A 22,028-nucleotide genomic window follows, 5' to 3' on the forward strand; every position below is an offset into this window, starting at 1 on the left:
GGCATGTGGGATCTTCCCGGACCGGGGCACGAACCCGCGTCCCCTGCATCGGCAGGCGGACTCTCAACCACTGCGCCACCAGGGAAGGCCAAACCTTTACATCTTATTCCCGCTCTTCTTCCATGATTCCAGAACCTGACTGCCAAATCTTGTTGCTCCCTCTACTTCTATAACTTGCCCTTGTTCCCCTCCCTCCTTTTCATCTTCACTACTCCAGGTGAGACCCTTAACGCTCTTCTCATGAACTGGAAAAGAGCATCCAGGAAGGTACCCCCTAAAGTACAGTTAGGCGATTAGGTCCCGCCACACTGAGAGGATGCTGAGATCCCCTCAGGGACACTTAGAACTTAGGATCTCTGCAGGTTTTCACCTTTGTGATCAAAACCCGCCCCCCGCCGCCTCCTCCTCCCCCCTCCCCCCCATAGAGCACCAGCTCATCTTTACTGCTGCATCTCCCAGTTTCCCAGCCACATGACCCAGTTCCAGACCCAGGGGATGCTCTTGTTTCCAAACGCCTCCTGGGTTGTCTGGAGTTCCTGCCTTGAAAGCATTTCCTTCTTTTAAGTCCTGTTTTAAGGACTGCTTCTCCTTGAATACTTTCTCAGTCCCGTCGCCGGCTGTATTCTTTCCACCTCTTGGAATCCAGTAGCAACTTTGTGTGGATTTGATGTCTCTTAATGTACTGTCACGTGTATCATCATCATCATTGTTGTCAACGTTATAGCACTGCTTCTTGGGTTATTTATGTGTATTGGGCACAGGTGCTAGTCACTTTTATTGTAGGTTATCATTTAATTTTTCATGAACTCATTGAGATACGTACTATCTTTGAGGATAAGTACCTTGCCTAAGGTCCCAGAGCAAGAGACAAAAATCCTAATCTGGTCGAAGTGCCGTTATAGCCTTGGGGTTAAGATGCCTGGCCTGAAAGCAGATTCCCTGGGTTCATAGCCAGGTGCTTTCTTCCAACTCTTCAAGCTCTTGGCAGGTGACTTACCTTCATATTTACAGATTCCACAACTATAAAAAGGATAACCATTACAGTACTGGCCTCAGTCAGCTATCAAGCATCTAATAGGCACTCAACAATCTTGTCTGTTGTCACTGTCTGTTCCGTCTGACCCAAGCTCATGCCCTTGCCCCTGGCTCTAGCCCCTTGTGCACTTTTCTAATCCCACCCAACCCAGCATGATCGTGGGCTCCTTGAGGCCATGAACTCATTCTCTTCCTCTCTTTGGATTTTCTTTAATATTCAGAACAGTGGTTTGCATAGAGCAAGTGCTCATGAAATACTTGCATCAAATGTATTAAATGCCCCCAGTACTTGGAAGTAAGATTAAAACTGGATTATCTCCAGGACCGGAATTACAGAAGACCTACTTTGGTCTCACCTGTTAGGTAGCATATGCCAGCGTCTCCCTAAAATGATAGCAGTGTCATATGAAGTCAGTGCTTTCTGCTCGTGAATATTAGGATTAAAAAGACACCTGTTAAAAGCATTTTAATAAACATGTAGTGGAGAGAATGGTAGTTTCCACAGATCCCCAGCTCTCTTTCTAAGAGCTGCCCCTCCCCTTCGCACCCGATTCCATTCTGCAGTCTTGTTCAAGTTAGGCTCCACATACCATCTCCAGATAAAGGTATGATATGGAGAAGCACACAAAATATTAATTTTAAAAATCCTGAAAATGTTTTAAACCTGCAGTTTTGTTGGGAAAGGACACTTGTTTTATTTTATTCTCAGTAACAGATTTATTGAGATATAGTTCACATACCGTACAACTCACCTGTTAAAAAGTATGCAAGTCAGTGGGTTTTAGAATGTATATTCGCAGGGTTTTTGCGACTGTCACCACAGTCAGTTTTGGAGTATTTTTGTCAATTCAAAAAGAATTCCTGAAATGTGTAAGAAATGTCAGAAGTTCTTTTTGAAGTGGGACCTCTTCCTCAGTCAGCTCGTCCCCAGCGCCTGGGCTTGAGGAGAGGGGCCCAGGCTTCATCCGTCTGTGGAAGCCCCCTGAGGGCAGGGGCTGAGGCCTGTGGTCACGTGGACTCCTGTGTGACGGGCGGGGCTCTCTTTCTCATTGGTAAACGTGAGCTCTAGAAGCCCACATGCACGGTGATTGGTTATCAGTCGTCCTTGGGAACAGACCAGAGTCAGTGAGAATTGCTGAGGAGGCCTGCGAGTTTGCTGGGAAATCCAGGTCAAGCCGTGTCCCCCGGAGCGGAGACTAATGCATCCCGTTTCCACATCCTGTTTGTGGCAGAGCTGTGGGGTGTGGAGGGGAACACCACTACTTTCCCGTGGGGAAAGAGCACGTGTGGGGAGTGCAGCAGCCTTGTGGAGGCACGTTCTTCAGAATGGCTCACAAGTCGGTTTTGCCCGGTTCAGGTGGGTGTGTCCCCACTGTCCCCCCCAGGAAAGGGAGATGAGCGCTCGTGGCCCATTAGAGCAGCACCAAAGGCGACTCGGGCCCCCAGTGTCTGGTCCTTGGAGCTCACGGGGAGGAGGGGGCGAGGTGAGACAGGCAGACAGCAAACTTAAGTTTCAGAAGATAAGTAGGCTGCGCGAAGAGCCAGGCGTCAGCACATGTATTCTGTATTCCTCTGCTTTCATCAGCTGAGCAGTAGCCATCTGCCAGGGCTGTGGACATGAGGGCAAGGTCACTGTCCAGGGGCTGGGCTTCCAGTCTGTCTGTGATTGTCACCCCTCCAGGCTTCAGCTCCCAGTGACACGGCAGGGAGTCTGAGTCAGGGGGTCTCCGGGTTCCTTCTAGCCTGGACCATCGCTCATTTTCTGACCCATTCCGAAACACGCCGGGCACCGGCCAGCGTTGCGCGGACTCTCCGCGTTCGCTGTCGCTCATGTCAGCTTTGGTGTTGGACAGAACCTGAGCCTGAATGTAAGCTCTGCTAGTTGTGGGATTTAAATTCTCCAAGCCTCGGGTTCCTAATCGATAAAACGTGCAGGATAAAAGCTCCTTCCGAGGGTGGTTGTGTGACATACCCAGTGCCGTGCCTGCCTAGGTAGGTGCCGTTCTCTCCCCGGCCGCAGAAGGTAGGGTGCTTGCACCTGTGGTTTCCGTCCTGCGTCTCAGTAGACGGTGCCAGACACGCAGCTCGTAGTGGCCACGGTCACTTACAGTGCGCCTCTCCCCCATGAGCTTTCCTGTCCTTTCAACGCCCCGAAGATAGGAGGGTGGGGGAGGGCTGGGAGACAACCACCGCTTTCACAGAGCCCGTGCGGTCGCAACGTGCTGAAATATGTGTTTGTGTGGGCCGCACACGTGTGTGTTCCATCGCGCAGCATACTTGAGGGGCTCAACATTCCAGGACGCAGGGGCTCCAAGTAAGAGCAGCTGTGCCAGAATCCTCCACCTCAGCTGTTTCCCTCTGAAAACTCTGTGGCCCCGAGCTCCGTCTGGTGAGGGAGCCTCCAGCTGACCCAGCCCAGCTTGAGTCCACGTGCCTGGGCTGCATCGAGCGCCTGCAGGAGGTATTTAGCACGCAGAGGTGGCCACTGATGATTGTCTGTCCTGCAGGAGAGGTGACCAGGACACGGGGCCGGGGAGAAGGGGGACTATCAGTAAATAAATAGCATTCCTTTCCTAGCAGGAATAAGGGAGGACCCATACCTACAACTTGTGTGTGGGAATCCTCCTAACAAAACTATCATGTAGATGGTAGCTGGCAGTTAAGGAAACGGAGGTTTAGAAAGACTAAGTGACACACCAAGATCACGAGTCCAAACCCTGGTTGAGGCAGTGGTGGAATTCCAATCCAGATCTGTTTATCTGCCAGCGCCAGGCCTTTATCATAGACTCCACCACCAGGACCACACAAGGATGTATGCACTTAGGGAAGACGAGGGATGGGCTAGGCCTCTAGTGAAGTTTCATTGAATAAGCACGTTTCATGTTTCGGCTGTATGGACGAATATGCTAGGCCCTGGAACGATGGACAGGATAGGAAAGGTCGCCGTCCTCTGACACCCCGAAGAAGACAAGACACAGTGATAGGATACCCTGTGTGCACAGTGCCGAGGGACTGGAGGAGGAGGGACCGCCCACCCCTGCAGGGAGGGGCGGGGCCGAGAGCCACATAAATTCCCCGTCAGTCAGGGTTCTGTTGGAAAAGCAGACGTTAGGATCACGTCGTGATAGCATTTTGACCTCACGTGTCTGTGGAGGCTGCTCCCTCTTTGTCCGGTGATGTGGCCTGAAGTCCGCAGGACTGGCACTTGGGGCAGAAATGATGTGGGAAAGTGAGGAAAGAGGACAGATTGCCGCCTGCAAGGGTGGACTGAAACCCAGTCATCTTCACTACCGCCCAGCAAGCTCCAATGTCAGGAACCTGCAGGAGGGGCTGGCGTCCTTCCCCGGGAGGGAAACAAGCCACAGGCCCAGGATCGGAGACCCCGAGGAGGAGACTGGGCAGGAATGCGAGCACTGCAGCCCAGCTGCTGCCCTGCCACTCGGTGACCCAGGGGACACGTGACGACATGTGTTGGCCTCAGCAGGGCCTCGTGCCCTGCACTGACCCTGAAGCCCAGAAAGAAAACAGCTACCACGCCGCTTCTGCTTTGCGCACCTCACGTGAAACATCTCACGTGGCCCACGCTGACCCAGTTGGGGGAGGGGATCAGGGAAACGTAGTCCAGCTGAGCTAAGGTGATGGACTGCAGACCCACCACAGCTCCCCGAGTCAAGGCTCAACCCCGCCCCGACCTTCTCTAAAAGCTTTGTCCAAATAAAACCTCACAGTCAGGATAACGCTTGAAGCATATCGGCTGCTTGTTTTAGCTTAGTGTATTCTGTATTCTCTTCTGAAAACCTCGCGGGCAGTACTGCTTTCCATATTTTGGAGGTGGTGGAGTAGAAGGATACAAGGAGGGGGTGGAGAAGGAAGGATGGGGAACGCGTTTCTCATTTTCTACCGGGTTACAGCAGTGGTTCCAAGCACATCCGCGAGGCACAGTCAGCTGGAGAGCTTGTTGAAGACAGACCCTCGGGCCCCGCCCAGGCCCAATGAATTGGATTCTCCAAACGTGGAACTCTGGAGCCTGTAACAAGTTTCCCAGGAGGTTCTCAAGCAGCAGCTTGGCTTTACAAACTCTGCCAAAACCTGTTTCTCGTCAGTTGGATTGAAGCTCTGTGCTTCTTCTCCACACCTCAGTCACCAGTGGATCCCGGGGCCGCTCAGATGACGCTGGTGGACGTCAGTTATCATCATGGTGTCCCTGGCAGTGCTGCCTGGTGTCCGAATCATCTCTAGCAGGTGCTCGTGCGTCACTTCAGATAAAGCCACAGAATCAGAAGGAGGAAGGATGTGAAGCAATCTGAGAGCAAAGTGAGACCAGCCAGCAGAACTACAAAGTTCAGGGAGGAGTCGGCAGCCCCTTAATGGCTTTGAATGTGGAGGGCACGAGGTTGTGACAAAGGAGATGTGTGGGGATCTAAAAATGAGATCTGAATGGTGGCGGATGTTAACTAGACTTACTGTGGTGATGATTGCACAATATATGCAAATATATCACTGTGTCGTACGCCTGAAACTAATATAAGGTTATACGTCAATTGTACCTCAATTAAAAAAATGAGATCTGAGAAGATAGGAAAGCTTGAGTTCCCATTTTCATAGTATTTATAACATCCAAAAGTTTTTCATCAGCTGTGTCTTGAAGGAATTAAAAGTGAAAAAAAAAAACAAAAGAGGGCTTCCCTGGTGGCGCAGTGGTTGAGAGTCCGCCTGCCGATGCAGGGCACACGGGTTCGTGCCGCGGAGCGGCTGGGCCCGTGAGCCATGGCCGCGGAGCCTGCGCGTCCGGAGCCTGTGCTCTGCAACGGGAGAGGCCACAACAGTGAGAGGCCCGCGTACTGCAAAAAAAAAAAAAAAAAAAAAGAAAGAAAGAAAGACTGTGTCAGTGGTTACTGTGGAAAGGACCTGATCCTTTGTGCTGCCAGCCAGGAGACATAGAGCTGGCAGGTGGCTCCCACACCCCTGTCCTAGAAGGTGGTTGGTCCCTGTTCCTCCAGCACGTGATCAGGCGGCCAGGAAGGGCCCGGCATGCCCGCGGCTCTTCCAGCTTTGGCCTTCGGAGGCAGCTTCACTGACTCCCCTGCTCCCTTCCCAACAGCTGACAGAAGAAAGGCTGGCAGCAGCCCTGGACGCCGCATCCCTCCCCAGGTTCCTCTGTGTCCAGATGGCACAGCGGCCAGTGTGGCCGGCGTGGCTTGGGTGATGGTGAATGGGAGCCACTGTTTGTTTCCACTGAGAAAGTTCTGACCCGCTTCCGGAGCCATCGCCATGGAAACAGACTGAAGAGGTCATTGAAAGGAGCCTCTTTTCCTCCTGTCTCCGCATCCTGAGGCTCTGGCGCATAGGGGCCAGCTCTTTGCAGCCTGGCGTTCCCTGCTGGTCCATGCAAATTTGAGAAGAATACCAAAGGGCGGTTTTCCTTACTGTGCCAGCGTCTGCTGGGATAAATTACCCCATATGCACCCTGTACCAGGCAGAGTGGTACAGGGGCCATTGCCACACCCGTTCCTGAGCTGGGGCCTGCGTCACGCATACTGATAACCAAACGGCCTTCCAGAGGAGCAGGCAGGTGCTTCCGTGTTGATCCAGCCAGCCTCAAATCTCAGCCACGTTTCCTTGCAGAAAAGCCTTTCTTGGACCACATATTTATTACACATATGCAGTAAATTTTAAAGGGGAAATAACTAGAAGGAAGGAATAATTGTGCTCTATTTACGGAATAAACAGCAGCCATTAAACATGTAAACAAAGCTACTTACAGGTTTTTTTGTTCTCATTTTATAAAAACTAGCTTTTGTGGTGAAAATAATGTGATAAAATCCTGTTTTGTTTTATTTTGGTTTTGACAGTAATTTAGTAATTCTGAAGATAATAAAAACCTAAATAAAATATAAAATTTGGGACTTCCCTGGTGGCACAGTGGTTAAGAATCCGCCTGCCAATGCAGGGGACACGGGTTCGAGCCCTGGTCCGGGAAGATCCCACATGCCACGGAGCAACTAAGCCCGTGCGCCACAACTACTGAGCCTGTGCTCTAGAGCCTGTGAGCCACAACTACGGAAGCCCATGTGCCACAACTGCTGAAGCCTGCTAGAGCCCGTGCTCCGCAGCAAGAGAAGCCACTGCCATGAGAAGCCCGCTCACCTCAATGAAGAGTGGCCCCTGCCCGCCACAATTAGAGAAAAGCCTGCGCCCAGCAATGAAGACCCAACGCAACCAAAAAAAAAAAAAATTAAAGTTCGCATCGAGGTCGTTAAAGGAAGGCATTGGTTTTTACTGTTTACACCAAAACGAGAATGAACAGAAGTTCAAGACCTCTTTTTTTTTTTTTAATGCTTTAATTTGTATGCCTGTTGAGGAAACATCGCAAGTCAGAGCTTGACCTGGGGCTACAGCCTCCTGCGGCCAAGTCACTAGCTTAAATTGCACTGTCAGTGTCAGTAAATGCACATCGTTTTGGCTTCGGGCTCACAGTATCGTGAATCTGGTTTTTAGAGGGAAGGACATTGCATTGGATGTCAGAAGAGCTGAGTTTAAGCCCCAGCTCCGTGACTTAGGGACAAGTCACTTCCATGAGTACTCCAGGCCTCAGTCTCTCCAGCTATGTAATGGGGCTAGTTCTTTTCAGGGTCTCTGTGAGCCTGAAATCTGATGCGATATATATGAATGTGCTTGATGAACCCAGACCAATGCTTTATAGAAGTTTGTCATTTTTACTTCTTAACAACCGAATCTGCAGTGTTGGGGCACAGGGGGGCATATTTTTTCATATAGCAAGGAGTCTGGAGGTAGGTCTTCCAAGGAATTATTTCCTCTACTCCCGTTTCCTTAGTATGTGACTTTCTTCCTTATAATAAAATGACAACTGCTGGGGCATTCTGCCCATGTTTCAGGCAGGACCAAGGGAGAGGGCAAAGGGCAAAAGATGTGTGAAGACTGAGTCGTTTCTTCTCACCGTGAAAACACTAGCTTTCCCAGAAACACCCTGCTGTAAAGTTCCAGTTATGTCTTCTTGGGCAACCCAGACACCTGGCCTCCACATGCTGCAAGGGAGTGTGGGTGGGTGAGTAATTTAACAGGGCACACTGCCACCCAAGCAAAATCAACGTTCTCCCAGTAAGAATGAAGACGAGAATGGATATTGAACGGAAGTCAACTGGCCTTGCCAGTGATGAGCACTCACTCAACCGTTCGTATCTCGCAGTGCGTCAGTATAATCTACCGAATTATCTTGTATGCTCCTGAAGGTATGGACCGTGCTGTGTGCATCTCCTTCATCCAGCTGTGCAGGGCTTCATTATCTGTACCAAACATGAAACACTGAGCAAGAAATCATCCTTGGTTGTTTTTCTAAGAGACTGATTAGTTATTGATGCCTTTTTATATGAACTTTCATGAAAAGATAATATTACATACCCTCCACTGTGTCACGTGGATATTCTGAAGATAAGTTACTAAATCTGAAGGACTTGGGAAGGCATTTATAACTTCTCGGAGCTGAGATAGTTGCCGGTACTTTCCACAGTGCCATGAGCACCACAGCTGGCATCCACAGCCAGGTTTTAGACAGGTTAGACCCAGCAGGCCACAGGTGAAGAATATGGCCCAGATGGAAAAGAGAAGACGCGCTGAGAGGCTTTGGAAACCTTGGAGGATGACCATCTGGGATCCCAGGTTGGGCCTGCCCTGCCCCCAGCACCCATCTGTGGGCATGCTGAGCTCTGCACTTCTGCACTTCGTATAGTCTTAGCGGGAGTGAAGTGGTGGCAGTGACACAACTAGGCCATGGGCCCCCATTGTGGAGAGATGGCTTTCGGCTGCTTTTAAGACAAGAAACTCAAACTTCTGACAGTGTCCTGCATCGTTAACTTTTGGCACAAATTACCAATTGGTGAATGAAAGGACACACGTCTCCTTCAATGCACCTTTGTGAAGGATTTGCAGACTCAACAGGGGTGGAGCCCTGCTCTTGGCCTGGAGAGCTTGTTGGTCACCTCCGAGGTGCCAGAGAGCCAACCCCTTCCATGTTGAGAAACTCAGTGCGTTCTAGAGAAGGACTATGAGAGACTTGACCCCATAAGGAGAGCTGGGTGAGAGCAGAGGCCGGCAGTCGTGATCGCTGGCTTCTTGGTGGTGGCGCTTATCACGTGCAGGCATGTTCTAAACACCATGCAAGTCACAGTTCACTGAAACCTCTAGAAAACCCATATGATCAGTAATAATATTGTCCCCATCTTGCACAGGCTGAAACTGGGATTCAGTGGGACCAAGTGGCTGGTCCAGAGTTGCTAGTTAGTAAATGGTAGAGCTGTCTTTGAACACTGGCAACTGGACTCCAGAACCCACCTTGTGAGCCGTTGTGCTGGGCTGCTTCCTGGGTCGTGGCCTCAGAGAAACATTAGAGATAATGTCATTCATGTCTAGATGCCAGTGAGCTGCCCATGCATCTCTATGTTGACATCATGTCCAATCATTCGTGTATTTTTTTTCATTTTAAGAAAAACACGGACTGCTTTCGTAAAGTGCAGTTGAGAAGTGGAAGAGGAATCACTATGTCCATTCTAACTACGTGAGGACAGTTAGTGTTAAAAAAAAAAAAAAAAAGGCATGCTTTGCAGCAGAAGAGATCTTGTTCAAATACCTAGAACTTCCACGTCCCTAATGTAATTAGCAGAGGATTGAGGGATAACAAAAGTGATTGTTGTTGGAAGGCAAGCTGCACACCCAGTCTTTCTATTTTTCTGGATAAGACGCTCCTCTTGAGACATCTTGTATGGAAGGAATAGGCTCACCTAAACTGATTCTGATGGCAGGTTTTTTTTGTTTTGTTTCTTCTGCGGTACGCGGGCCTCTCACTGTTGTGGCCTCTCCCGTTATGGAGCACAGGCTCCAGACGCGCAGGCTCAGCGGCCATGGCTCAGGGGCCCAGCCGCTCCGCGGCATGTGGGATCTTCCGGGACCGGGGCACGAACCCGTGTCCCCTGCATCGGCAGGCGGACTCCCAACCACTGCGCCACCAGGGAAGCCCAGGATGGCAGTTTTAAAACCAAAGATATTATAAAGCAGAGGGTAGAATAAGAAAAATTTGAAGAGGCCAAAACTCATGGCTAGAAATTTCAAACTTTTCAAATGTTCTTTTAGCACTTTCCAAGTGTGAGAATTTGATTTGTGTGATAAGAGACCCTCATGAAATTGGAATTAAAGATTAGGTGGTATTCTCTTTTGGGGTGGGCGGGGCCTGTACTGCACAGCTTGTGGGATCTTGGTTCCCCAACCCGGGATCGAACCTGCGTCCCCTGCAGTGGAAGCGAGGCGCCCTAACCGCTGGATTGCCAGGGAATTCCCTGGTATTCTTGCTTTGGGACAATATCCACTCTTAAACCTGAAAACCCTGCCATTTCTTTTGGAAAGTTAATATTACATGATTGATGGGCCCCAATTATTTCCCATGATATGTATCCATATGGAAATCTACTCAACATAAATGAAGAATTATTTAGTATACACTGTGTTGAACACAGTCATCTAAATTGGTACAGTTCTTACTGCTTAAGGAAGTCAGTAGGATATAAGCAAATATTAATTATACTATGCTGAAAAAATGGATAAAGTGTGTTGGAATCTTGTTCAATTGTTGTGATTTCTTTTTATTTTTTGGAAAATATGAAATTAAAAAAATTTTTTTATTGGAGTATAGTTGATTTACAATGCTGTGTTAGATGGTTTTTGTGTCTTTTTTTTTTAAATTCTGAGAAAAACATGAATTGCTTGTATGAAGTGAGATTGAGAAGAGGACGAGAAATCACTACATCCGTCCAAATTTTTTGAGGCAAGTTAATGTAAGAAAAATAAGAAAGAGGAACCTTGGGGATTCAGAAACTGCTGGAGTCTAGGATAGGGGCTGAGTAGCGGCAGCGCTCAGTGGGATGAGGGTGGTGTAATCCTGCCCAAAGACCAAGCATGTTCGTGCGTTTGAGGCAGCTCTGGGGAGTAGTTACAAGAGGTCACATTTACTGGGACCTCACCAAGTGCCAGGCACTGCCCTAAGCCCTTTATATTCACTGTCTCCTGTAATTCTCCTAACAACCCACCAAGGGAGGTACAGTTTTTACACCACAGTTTTACTGCACATAAAAAGGGAAAATACGGCTTAGGTTTGCGGCAGTGCCGTCACGGGTGGGCCTGACTCCTGAGCGTGTGAGCACTGAGCCTGTGCAGTGTCGGCCACGGCCTTGGATTTGGTTTCTGTCTTGATCACTTAGGAAGGTGACCTTGCAACAAAAAGCCAGAAAGTACAGGCCAGGAATAGACTGTGAAACGAAAGAAAAAGCCCGTGTGGAGAGTGTGTTCACCAGGGTGACAGCATGTCGCCAGCGTTGTCATCGGTACTGAATATTCAGGGAGTTCTAACAATAAAACAGCCGCTTGGCAAGAGAGTTACCTTCCATCCTGGCCAGTAAATTGGCAAGCTAATTTCCATTGTGTGTATGAAATATAATGGTTATTGGCTGGGAAGGGCCCCATCAAGGGTAAAGCAAGAGATAACGGAGGGCACGGAATTTAAGGAGGCACTCGCTCCCTGCAACCCCCCAACCCCACGAGTGAGCGCCCAGCACTGGGGACCCTCCATGTCGGATGCCTTATCCCAGCCCTTACCCCATGGCTGGGGGAAGGGTGACCCTTAAATTTTCATGGCAGACAGTGGATAGTGTGAGCTGAATTTTGTTTCATGTTTATTCCTATTAAATAGAGAAGAAATGCTCCTGTATGAAAAATATCTTTGCTACCCAAAGGATAATAAGAAATGTCAAATTAAGGAATTACCTATTTTACACAAAATGATTTGTCACTAAATATGAAAAATATAAATGTGAGTAGTTTGTTATATTTAGGTAAAGGTATAAAGCAAAAGAAGGGAATTCCCTGGCAGTCCAGTGGTTAGGACTTAGTGCTTTCACTGCTGGGGACCAGGTTCGATTCCCGGGTCAGGGAAGTAAGATCTCACAAACCACGTGGTACGGCCAAAACGAGAAAAAAAAAAAAAAGAATAAAGCAAAAGAGAATATTAACTACTAAAAAGACCCTCAACCCATTTACCACCTTCTCCCTCCCCCGTGCACGTATAATTCAATAACACAGATGCCTCAGTCCTTTTTCTGCATCTTGAGGAAAATTGCTGCTGGCTTTGGGGACTGCCTTGGCAGGCCAGGGGATGATGCAGTCAAAGACCCAGACACAGCAAAAACTCTGATTCAAAATCCAGCAGGAAATAAACTAATAATGTATGTTAGTGTATTTCCGGAGACTGACGATAAAGGAACCTTTAAAACCTCTTAAGTATACATTTTCCAGTAACATGTAACATATGGTCCTTTCTTAGAAATGAGGTTAGAACAGTTTTTCTTTTGTTTTTTGTTTGGTTATAATGAAGTTTCTGGACAGTCCATCGGAACAAAAACACAAAGTCTATTTTAGGAATTCCTTTATGCGTGGGCATTTGTTATACCTTTCTGGTGTGTCAGCCTAAGTATGTAACAGCGAGATAGAGCTGTCTCTGCCTGGAGGTACCTTAGGCGATTTATCTGTAACTAGAAGAAGAAAAATGGGTTTGAGCCAAATGATGTGGCTTCCTTTCCTTCGACAAGCAGACAAGAGGACCATGCAGTAGTAACACAACCGAATCCTGAAAAGTGTTTTTGAAATACTTAGGTCTTATAAACCCATTGGCCATGTTCACATTTGGGCTTGAAAACATGCTCTCTCCTCACAAATCCTTCTGAGTGTCATGCCAGGAACTTACCCAAGAACCAGGGTAGTGTATCATGTGATGTGATTTTCTTTCATGTAAATGAGAAGCAATATGTCCAGTGAAGTGGGTGAAGCTTTGGCTTCAGACCCACAGTTAAGTCTCTGACCACCTCTGTGTCCTTAGGCAAGGTGGACTCCTATATACAAACGTGAAGAATTTCGTTTTGACCTTTGTTAGTTTCCTCTTTCATTCTGGTCTTATGTGGATCTCTGCTGTGAAGCAATAGATTCAATGGAAAAATAGAGCAACCTAGAATTTACCCTGTATGGCGTCTGAGGCAGCAGTATCATCTGTGTTAAATTGATTTTAGTATTATTCTAGCCAGAAAGGTAAAAGTGTACTTCCCTGGTTTTCCTTCTCTCCACTGGCCCCTCCCCAGAAGTGCCATTGCCTGTTTCCCCTTCTTTTCCATAAAAATTGAATTGCCCTTGAGCTCAGCCTCAGCTTCTGTTCAGTTTCAGTTGGTCTCCTGGCTTTAAATATCCAAGTGACTTCCAAATTCTTAACTCCAGTCCTCAGTGAGTCCCCTGAACTTAGACTCGCATATCCAACTATCTCACTACTATCTCTGCAGGGATGTTCAACAAACACCTCAAACTGAACGTGGCCAAAGTAGACCTCTTACTTCCTCCTTTCTTTCCCTACCAGTCTTCCCCAGTGGAGGGAGTGGATGTCATGCCAGCTTATCATTGAGGTATCTGCTCACCTGTCACCTCTTCAGAGAGGGCTTCTCTGTCCATCCTTTCTAAAATTCTCCCTACTTCTTGATCTGCACCCCCATCCTAGCTGCAAGGGAACGGGGATCTTACCCATCTTTTATTTACTGCTATGATCTCAGTGCCGCAGGGATGCCAGACTCAGAGTGAGAGCTTGATAAATATTTATTGAATGAAAGAAGCAATGAATAAATGAATGAGTGAAAATGAAGGAAGGAAGCAATTTAACAAAGAATTTGCTAAAGACTGGAGTGTAGGATGAAAAGAATTGGTTCAGTTCTGGGGATGCTGTCCCTTAAATTGATTTTTTTTTTTTTTTTTTTTTTGCGGTACACGGGCCTCTCACTGTTGTGGCCTCTCCCGTTGTGGAGCACAGGCTCGGGACGCGCAGGCTCAGCAGCCATGGCTCACGGGCCCAGCCGCTCCGCGGCATGTGGGATCTTCCCGGACCGGGGCACGAACCCCTGTCCCCTGCATCAGCAGGTGGACTCTCAACCACTGTGCCACCAAGGAAGCCCTTAAATTGATTTTTTGATCTAATTCATGTATTCCTTATAATTTTCTGAAATGAATTTGACCTTCAGGGAGGACTAGAGTAGTTTTAGGGGTCTTGAGGAAAGTTTACACTTATGCAGTTTTGGGGTCTAATAGTAGTAGTTATTGATGAAAAGGTACTAAGATTGAGTTCAGAGACTTTAAATGCAAAACTATTAAATGCTTTAATAGATTCTCAAAGTGCAACCGAATATTGATTATTGCTTCCCAGTCGTTGAAATCTGCATGGAAATCCCCATCCTTTTTACACTGTTAACAGTGAAAGTGATGGCTAGAAATAGGCTGCCATTTTCGTCTGCAGTATCTGGCTGGAAGGATGTATTACGAGGAGGCCTCTTTGTTTTGTTTTTATAAATTTATTTATTTTACTTATTTATTTTTGGCTGCATTGGGTCTTCAGTGCTGCGTGCGGGCTTTCTCTAGTTGCGGCGAACGGGGCTACTCTTCGTTATGGTGCGTGGCCTCTAGACGTGCAGGCTTCAGTAGTTGTGGCTCGTGGGCTCTAGAGCACAGGCTCAGTAGTTGTGGCACACGGGCTTAGTGGCTCTGCGGCATATGGGATCTTCCCGGACCAGGGCTTGAACCCAAGTCCCATGCATTGGCAGGCGGATTCTCAACCACGGCGCCACGAGGGAAGCCTGAGGAGGCCTCTTTAGAGCTGACTTCTGAGCATTAATTTCTTCCACCAGGAGTTAAGTAAATGATCCCTTCCACCTGCTGCCATCCGAATTTGGAATTTGGTGACATCATTGATTTTTGTTCCTGCTGGATGAATTTTATAATCAGTCTCAAGGAGAAAGGAGATGGCATTTTGTATTGTTGCTCTGCCAGCTGTTGGCAGGGAAAATTCACTGCATCCAAATTAAACTTGATATGGCATCATTTTACCCCCTTTGTAAATTGATGAGTTGGGCCTCGTGCTTCTGAAACATTGGCTTGCTATCTTTGACCAGTATCTAGATTGTGAACTGGTGAAATTTTAAATACAAAATCCCCACTGGCTACCATAAGCAAGTTGAATAAAGAAGCTACAGTGCCATCTGCTGGCATTCTGGGGGAAATGCAAATGGTGACTAGGAGAAGCACCTCTTACGTAACAAATAGATTAAAATATGCAAACCCAAGGGTAAATATTCAAAACACATGATAATTTGAAGAAGGTAGATAAAAATAATGAAAAAGTTGTAAGCCAGCTTTTTATAGAGGAAAATACAATTATATTTTGTGGTAACTATGTAATAGTGAGAACATAACTTTTCCGTAGTATGAATTTTGGAGTGTTTTTACAGTATTAGATATTCCCATTGGGCGGAACAAGTGAAAAATGGGTTGAAAACTTAGAAATGAGCCTTTGGATTTTTGAAGAATCGTACTGAGACAGGCAATTTTATATACACTTCATGCAGATAGGGAGAGTCCGGTGTATTTTGGAAAGACAGCTGGTCTAGCGATCCCTCAGTACAGCTCCTTGCTGGTCTGTAACCAATCAGGGAAACGTGCACCACTTCTGTAATTTCTGGAGACCATGGTTTTCTGCAAAATTGGGATTGGATTAAACAATGGGCAGAATTCCTTACAACTCGATGAAGTTATTATTCTAAATCAACAAAGGACTGAAGAAAAGTACTATTTCTTTAGACCATTTTCCCTTGAAAATATTTCTTTTAGAAAAAGTGAAAGACATATACATATTTTTAGTTTATTACACAGGTAAGTAGTTTATCAAGAGCTAGGGATAGTTGATATAGTTGGTTGTAAGCAATTAGGTCCTTAGTGTGAGTATAAAAATAAATGTGCCACTTCCTTTGCCATCAGAGGGCATCTACAGAAAGCTTGGTGGTGGCGCTGGTAGATCATGGCCAGTTGAAGTAGGGTAGGCTGAGGCGTATTACCATGACTTTGAGCTACAAATGCAACAGAGTAAAATTTAAAAAACAAAATTTAGGTATTCAAACCTTAGCATAAATATTATTTTCGAAGGATTTCCTGCCTTAATCCCCAGTCAACTAGCCAACTCTACTCAGCTGTCTGCTGGTATTTGCCTTGCTCCTACTTCTGTGGCCTTGAGCACCTTCCTGGCTTGTGTTTTGGTTCCTTCTCTCTTTTTTTTTTTTTTTTTTTTTTTTTGCGGTACGCGGGCCTCTCACCGTTGTGGCCTCTCCCGCTGCGGAGAACAGGCTCTGGACGCGCAGGCTCAGCGGCCATGGCTCACGGACCCAGCCGCTCCGCGGCATGTGGGATATTCCCAGACCGGGGCGCGAACCCGCGTCCCCTGAATCAGCAGGCGGACTCTCAACCACTGCGCCACCAGGGAAGCCCTTTGTTCCTTCTCTTCATCCTCCTCCTCCTTCCTGGCCCTCTCCCCTCCCCCACCTCATGTCCCCCCCCCCACCTCATGTCCCCTCCCCCACCTCATGTCCCCTCCCCCCTCCCCCTCCTCCCTCCCCCCTCCTCCTTCTGCTGTTACTTCTCCTTCTTTGCCGGTACTTTGTTCATGTTTTGTCACCCTCCCTCCATTGTACATCCCACTTCTTCATGATTGTCCACGTACCTTACAATAGCATCAACACGTTTTTTCCGAACGAAGGAAACTGAAATAGCTATTTCATAGAAGCCTTTCAAGTAAGTATATGTTTAGGGATTTTCTTTTTTTGTGTGTGGATTGGAGGGAGGAGAGTATATCCTAGAAGCTAAATGTGGCAAAATGTGCCGACGAGGTAGACTTTCCCTACGTTTTCTGCGCGGGCAGCGTGGTAGAAAGGGCAAGAAACTAGGCCTCAAGTCTAGCTCTTCAGCATCCGAGTCCTTTCCCCAGTTTTCTGTTCTTTGCTCTTACTCTGTCCCCTCATGGACAGTAGAGGTCTGTCAGGCTTTGGTGCTAGTCAGAAACAATTCTCTTCTCGCAGACGTGGGGTCTGAAGGTGCTTACAGGGCCCAAGTCTTCAGACGGCAGCCGGCAGTCAGCCAGCGTCGATGCAGCTGTTCCAAAGAGAGATGGCTTATCATAGGTGACTCTGCATGAGAGGAAGCCCCCTGCCCCTCTCCTGTCACCTTAAGTTCTAGAGGTCCTTTTTACCCGCCAGGTAGGCAGAAAATCACTGCTAAGTGATGGGACGTTCTGCTTCTCTTTCTGATTGTTTCAGTGGAACTCTGGCCTCCCATGCTTTCTCAAACTAAAGAGTGTCTCGCCAGATGCCACCTCCACCCTCCATCCGGGTGGATGTACGAGCAGTGAAGGTTCAGGTGTAAACCCCCTGAGCGTCCCTGCTTCTGTTCCGATGCAGGTTCCTTCTTCCTGGTTTTCCTGGTCAGCAAGCTCAGGGACGCTGAACTTGCTCTCTCGGCTCTGGACCCACCTAGAGGAAGATTAATGCTCCGCCTCTGCTCTTTCCCCCCCCCCTTTTTTTTTTCTTCTTGCGGTACGCGGGTCTCTCACTATCGTGGCCTCTCCCGTTGCGGAGCACAGGCTCCGGACGCGCAGGCTCAGTGGCCATGGCTCACGGACCCAGCCGCTCCGCGGCACGTGGGATCTTTCCGGACCGGGGCACGAACCCGTGTCCCCTGCATCGGCAGCCGGACTCTCAACCACTGCGCCACCAGGGAAGCCCTGCTCTTCCCCTTTTGAGAGAACCAATTTTCACTTTCTTTGGTTTCCCTGCCTTCTTCCTTTACGTCGCTATCTGTCTATGTATATTCTGGAGAAAGGCTTGGTCGCCTGCGTTTGGGGCTGGGCTTACTTTTCAGGTTATTTGAGTTCATCTGTATCCACAGTCACCCACTGGCAGCTAGGGTCGGGGAGGGTGTGGGCCGAATCTGATGCCCAGACATGTGTTAATGAACTTGAACACATTTTTAGAAATACTGAATTATTTGCCATCCTTAAAAATGTGGAGCTCTTGTAAAAGAAATGCAGACTTCTGACTTCTCTTTGAAATTGGAAGATCTAGAGAAACACGTAGTGCACTTGCCAGGTGGCAGCAAGGGACCAGAGGAGCTGCATCCTAGCTGCCCCCCTCCTTGGGGGCATCCAATCTCCTGTTGCTCGATGTCCACAAACCCCTGCATCCCCCTTATTCGTCCTCCAGGTGACCACTTGACTCATCTGCCAGGTCTATATTCTTATTTTTATTTACCTTCTCTTTCCCACTTACATGAGAGACTTCTCAGTGGCAGAGATCTTACTTAACATGTACGTAATGATTCACAGAAATGGAAGGCGCTTCAGCCATCAGCCAGTGAAGTCCATTCCCTTCATTTCATACAGGTCTTGCCCTGGAGTGAGCCTTTAATTAGTGTTGACAAATGGCCCTCAGCCGCTTTCTAGAAAGGCAGCAGATGGCTGGGGAAGGCCATTGATAAACATTCTCTAGAAATTTCCCTGGCTCTCCTCAGTTGATGGATGCTGGGTACCACTAGTTAGGAGGGTTTTCAGTCCTCACATGAAGGTAAGCTCCCTGGTAATCACACTTGTTTTTCTTTTGTAGGAATCCTCTTCATAAGTCACACTCGGAAGACAGCTCTGTAGGTCAGTACCACTTTTCTTGGTTTAACCATTTTTAATTAATTATTTTCTTTTAATACTTTGCGGAACACATAAGTATGTGAACATACAAAAACCACAAAGAATCCTTCCACCCAGAAATAAACATTGTTAAGATCTTGATGTGTAGCTTTCCTCTCTTTTTCTGAATTTGTGTGGGTTTCAAAAAAGCATAATATGACTCGTATTGTACAATTGAATGTATCCTGAGCATGTTCCTGCATGACTGAGTATTTTTTACAGTAAAATTCTTAAGTCTGCGTAATATTCTGTCTTATTGGATGTGTCATAATTGAATCAACCAGTCTCTGCTCTGCTGGGCATGGAAGTTGTTGGCAGTTGTTTCTCTATCACGGAGAAACGATGCTACCACTGAAAATCCTTGAGCCTATCCCTGATCATGTCCTTAGGATAAATCCTTCTGTTTGGAACTTTTGAATGAAAGATTATGCACAATTAAGGTGTTATAAAATCCACTCTTGATTTTGTAACATTTCTTCTGTTTGGGTCTAAGAAGGCCTGGCAGAGTCATCATGATTAGGTGCGTAAGTGCTCAAATCAAGTTTTGATTTGGATTTGAATCATGACTACCAACTTTACTAGTTATGACCTTGGGCAAGTCACTTGCCTCTCTAAGCCTCGGTTTTCTCATCCACAAATGGAAACAAGGATACATCATACGTTCATTGTGAGTGACTATTAAATGAGATATGCCATTAGATACAAAGTGCCTGGATATGCTAAGTGTGGGATAAATGTTAGCTCTTAAGCTGCACCTCCATTTCAGAAACATTAAAATGGGAGAAGGGGAGAGTATAGCTTACAAGAAATACATTCTATTCCCAGATTGCTTGTGAAAAAGATTCAAGTAGTGATAATCCTACTTCACTTTGACCTTTTCATGGTAATATTTGCTGTTGTGTTTAGCCCCAGAGGCAGCAGGCACCTTCCACATTCTGGTACAGAGGCAGCCTCAGGCTAGTGGACTCCAGTTTCCTTCTCAGAGTCTTGGGGATTGTCAGAATGTAACGAGGGCATCCCACTTTGACAAATAACGCCCTTAGCCTGGGAGCCCCTTGCGCGGGCTTTCCACGGGTCTGTTTTGTGCCACACTGCCTGGCACCGCCCGTCTAGACTGCGGAAACCAACAGCGCATCACTCCGCTGGACCCTGTTTCCAGTGGCCGTGGAGCAACCAGACACCGAACGGTGACGAAGCCGCAGCTTTGGGTGTGCCCCGTCCACGAGAGCAGATGGGGCTGCTGCTTCTTCATTTTTTTTTTTTTTTCGCGGTACGCGGGCCTCTCACTGTTGTGGCCTCTCCCGTTGTGGAGCACAGGCTCCGGCCGCGCAGGCTCAGCGGCCATGGCTCACGGGCCCAGCCGCTCCGCGGCATGTGGGATCTTCCCGGACTGGGGCACGAACCTGTGTCCCCTGCATCGTCAGGCGGACTCTCCACCACTGTGCCACCAGGGAAGCCCTTGCCTGCTCTTTTGATGTTTCTTTATTTCTCATCTTAACCCTACTGTACCATTTCTTGCTCTTAGGAAATTTGCATTTCTTTTAAACAACTTTATAGGCATTTCTAAGTCTTTTCACAAACTGAAAGAGAAAAACTGTCTTTTCGTGAAATCAAAGTATTCTTACAAGCTTTGAGTTGTAAGGAAGAGACTACTTTTGTTATTAATGAATTTATTGCTTGTGCCTTTTTTTTTTTCTTTTTTTAAAGGAAAAGGAGATTGGAAGAAGAAAAATAAGTATTTCTGGCAGAACTTCCGAAAGAATCAGAAAGGAATAATGAGACAGACTTCAAAAGGTACTGTAACACAGCTAGCAGACAGTAGGTCCTTCTAGCTCTAAAATGTTAAGAAGCCTGGGCTGCTAATCTAAATGGATGCTGTAAGTTAGCATAAGTCATTGCATGTGCCCATACGCCGTGCAGCCTTTCTGACATTCCTATCATTACTTTCAGACTTCATCCCAGTGGGTTGTTTTTTTTTCTTTTTTTAAATCAAAGAAATCAAAATGGAAAGAGTTCGCAGTCCTTTCTTTTATAGATGTGACAGCAAAGACCAAATCTTTCCTTTTCTCAATCACATCAACCTCAGGGAGATCTTTACTGGCCAAGATGGACCCTAAAAAGGTCCAGAAAGTCTTAGCATTTGTGAGTTTTGGACCCTCCCCCCTGCCCTGCCGCTTGGGGCCTTTGCAATCATCTGAACTGCTGATGCTTTTCTGTGTCAGGGACAGTTATGGGGTTGTTACCCTTGGAAACTCTGTCTAATGGGCTGACATCATGGGAATTTGCCCGGGCTGCTTTGTGAAGGCAGTCCTGCCTCCTCTTAGCTGTGTCTTTTGTTGTTGTTTATATAGTAAGTAAATATGTCATCCCTTTGAGGCCCAGTTGTATAATTTATGTTTCTCCAGTATTCAGACAGGGAGGGGAAACGAAGCTACTTCCAGATTCCAGTCTGGCTGGATAAGGTTATCATTAGATGAACATTTTTAGTTGCTCACCACTGACACGACTTATTTTCTTTTACAAAATCTTGGTGTCCTAGCCTGTGCAGAACGCTTCTCCAGTTATTCCTACACACGGAAATGAGGAACATGGACACAGCGTGTGTCAGTGGCACACCTGGGTTCCTTGGCAGCCATCAGTGGGCTTATTTAAGTTGTGCTGCTGTGAGAGAGTTATTCTTAAGCATTCCCAGTTTTTCATTTTGAGACACACCCAGCATCACTTACGATTCAAAGTAAACCTTGGATTCTAACAAAGTCTTATTTAGAAAGAAAGAAAAGGCGAAAGAGAGAGAAGGGGATGGAGGGAGGAAGCCAACAGTTTACCGGCCCAACGTTCATTTCTTTTTAAACCCAGGCAACTCTCTCCACCACTCGCCTCCACCACTGGAGGCGAGGCAGATACTAAAATGCATCAAAGCTGCAGGCTCTCCCCTCCCCTGGCTCACACCATTACTCTTCCCGCACAAGGGGCTGAGTGGCAAAGGGCACTTGAGTGGTGTTCTGGGCTGATTGATTACAAAAAGGAAGTGAGATAAGGAAACACAGGGGAACATAAATTCCAAGGTAGGTCCTGAGAAATGGGTTCCCACAAGTCTGCAGCCAGACTCATTCAGTCCATCCGTCTGTACCACGGGCAAATGAAGCTAGAGCCGAGCATCCTGGTGGCACTGATTCCTGTAAGGTGTGGATGGGAACAACAGGGTGGAGAAGGATGGAGGGTGAGAACTCTGGCTGCTCATGACGGCCCACCTTCACCGACACACTCTCCCCACACGCTGATCAAAGGCACGTACGCTGACGTGGCTCACCTACGTGAGACGTGATGGCCGTTTCGCTTTTCAAGAAAA

At 47.4% G+C, this 22,028-nt stretch overlaps 1 protein-coding gene across 8 annotated transcripts in view; it reads left to right on the top strand.

Moving 5' to 3' along the window:
* SASH1 (SAM and SH3 domain containing 1) overlaps nucleotides 1-22,028 on the top strand; it is a 322,628-nt gene that overhangs the window by 230,441 nt on the left and 70,159 nt on the right. For all 8 annotated transcript variants that reach the window (XM_019951423.3, XM_019951425.3, XM_073789711.1 and 5 more), the window contains 2 exons: nucleotides 18,603-18,643; nucleotides 20,387-20,473. In XM_019951423.3, the coding sequence (XP_019806982.1) occupies nucleotides 18,603-18,643; nucleotides 20,387-20,473 (128 nt within the window). The remainder of the gene's footprint in view (nucleotides 1-18,602; nucleotides 18,644-20,386; nucleotides 20,474-22,028) is intronic.

Source organism: Tursiops truncatus, chromosome 12 (assembly GCF_011762595.2).
Source record: "Tursiops truncatus isolate mTurTru1 chromosome 12, mTurTru1.mat.Y, whole genome shotgun sequence".
NCBI classification, from domain to species: Eukaryota; Metazoa; Chordata; class Mammalia; order Artiodactyla; family Delphinidae; genus Tursiops; species Tursiops truncatus.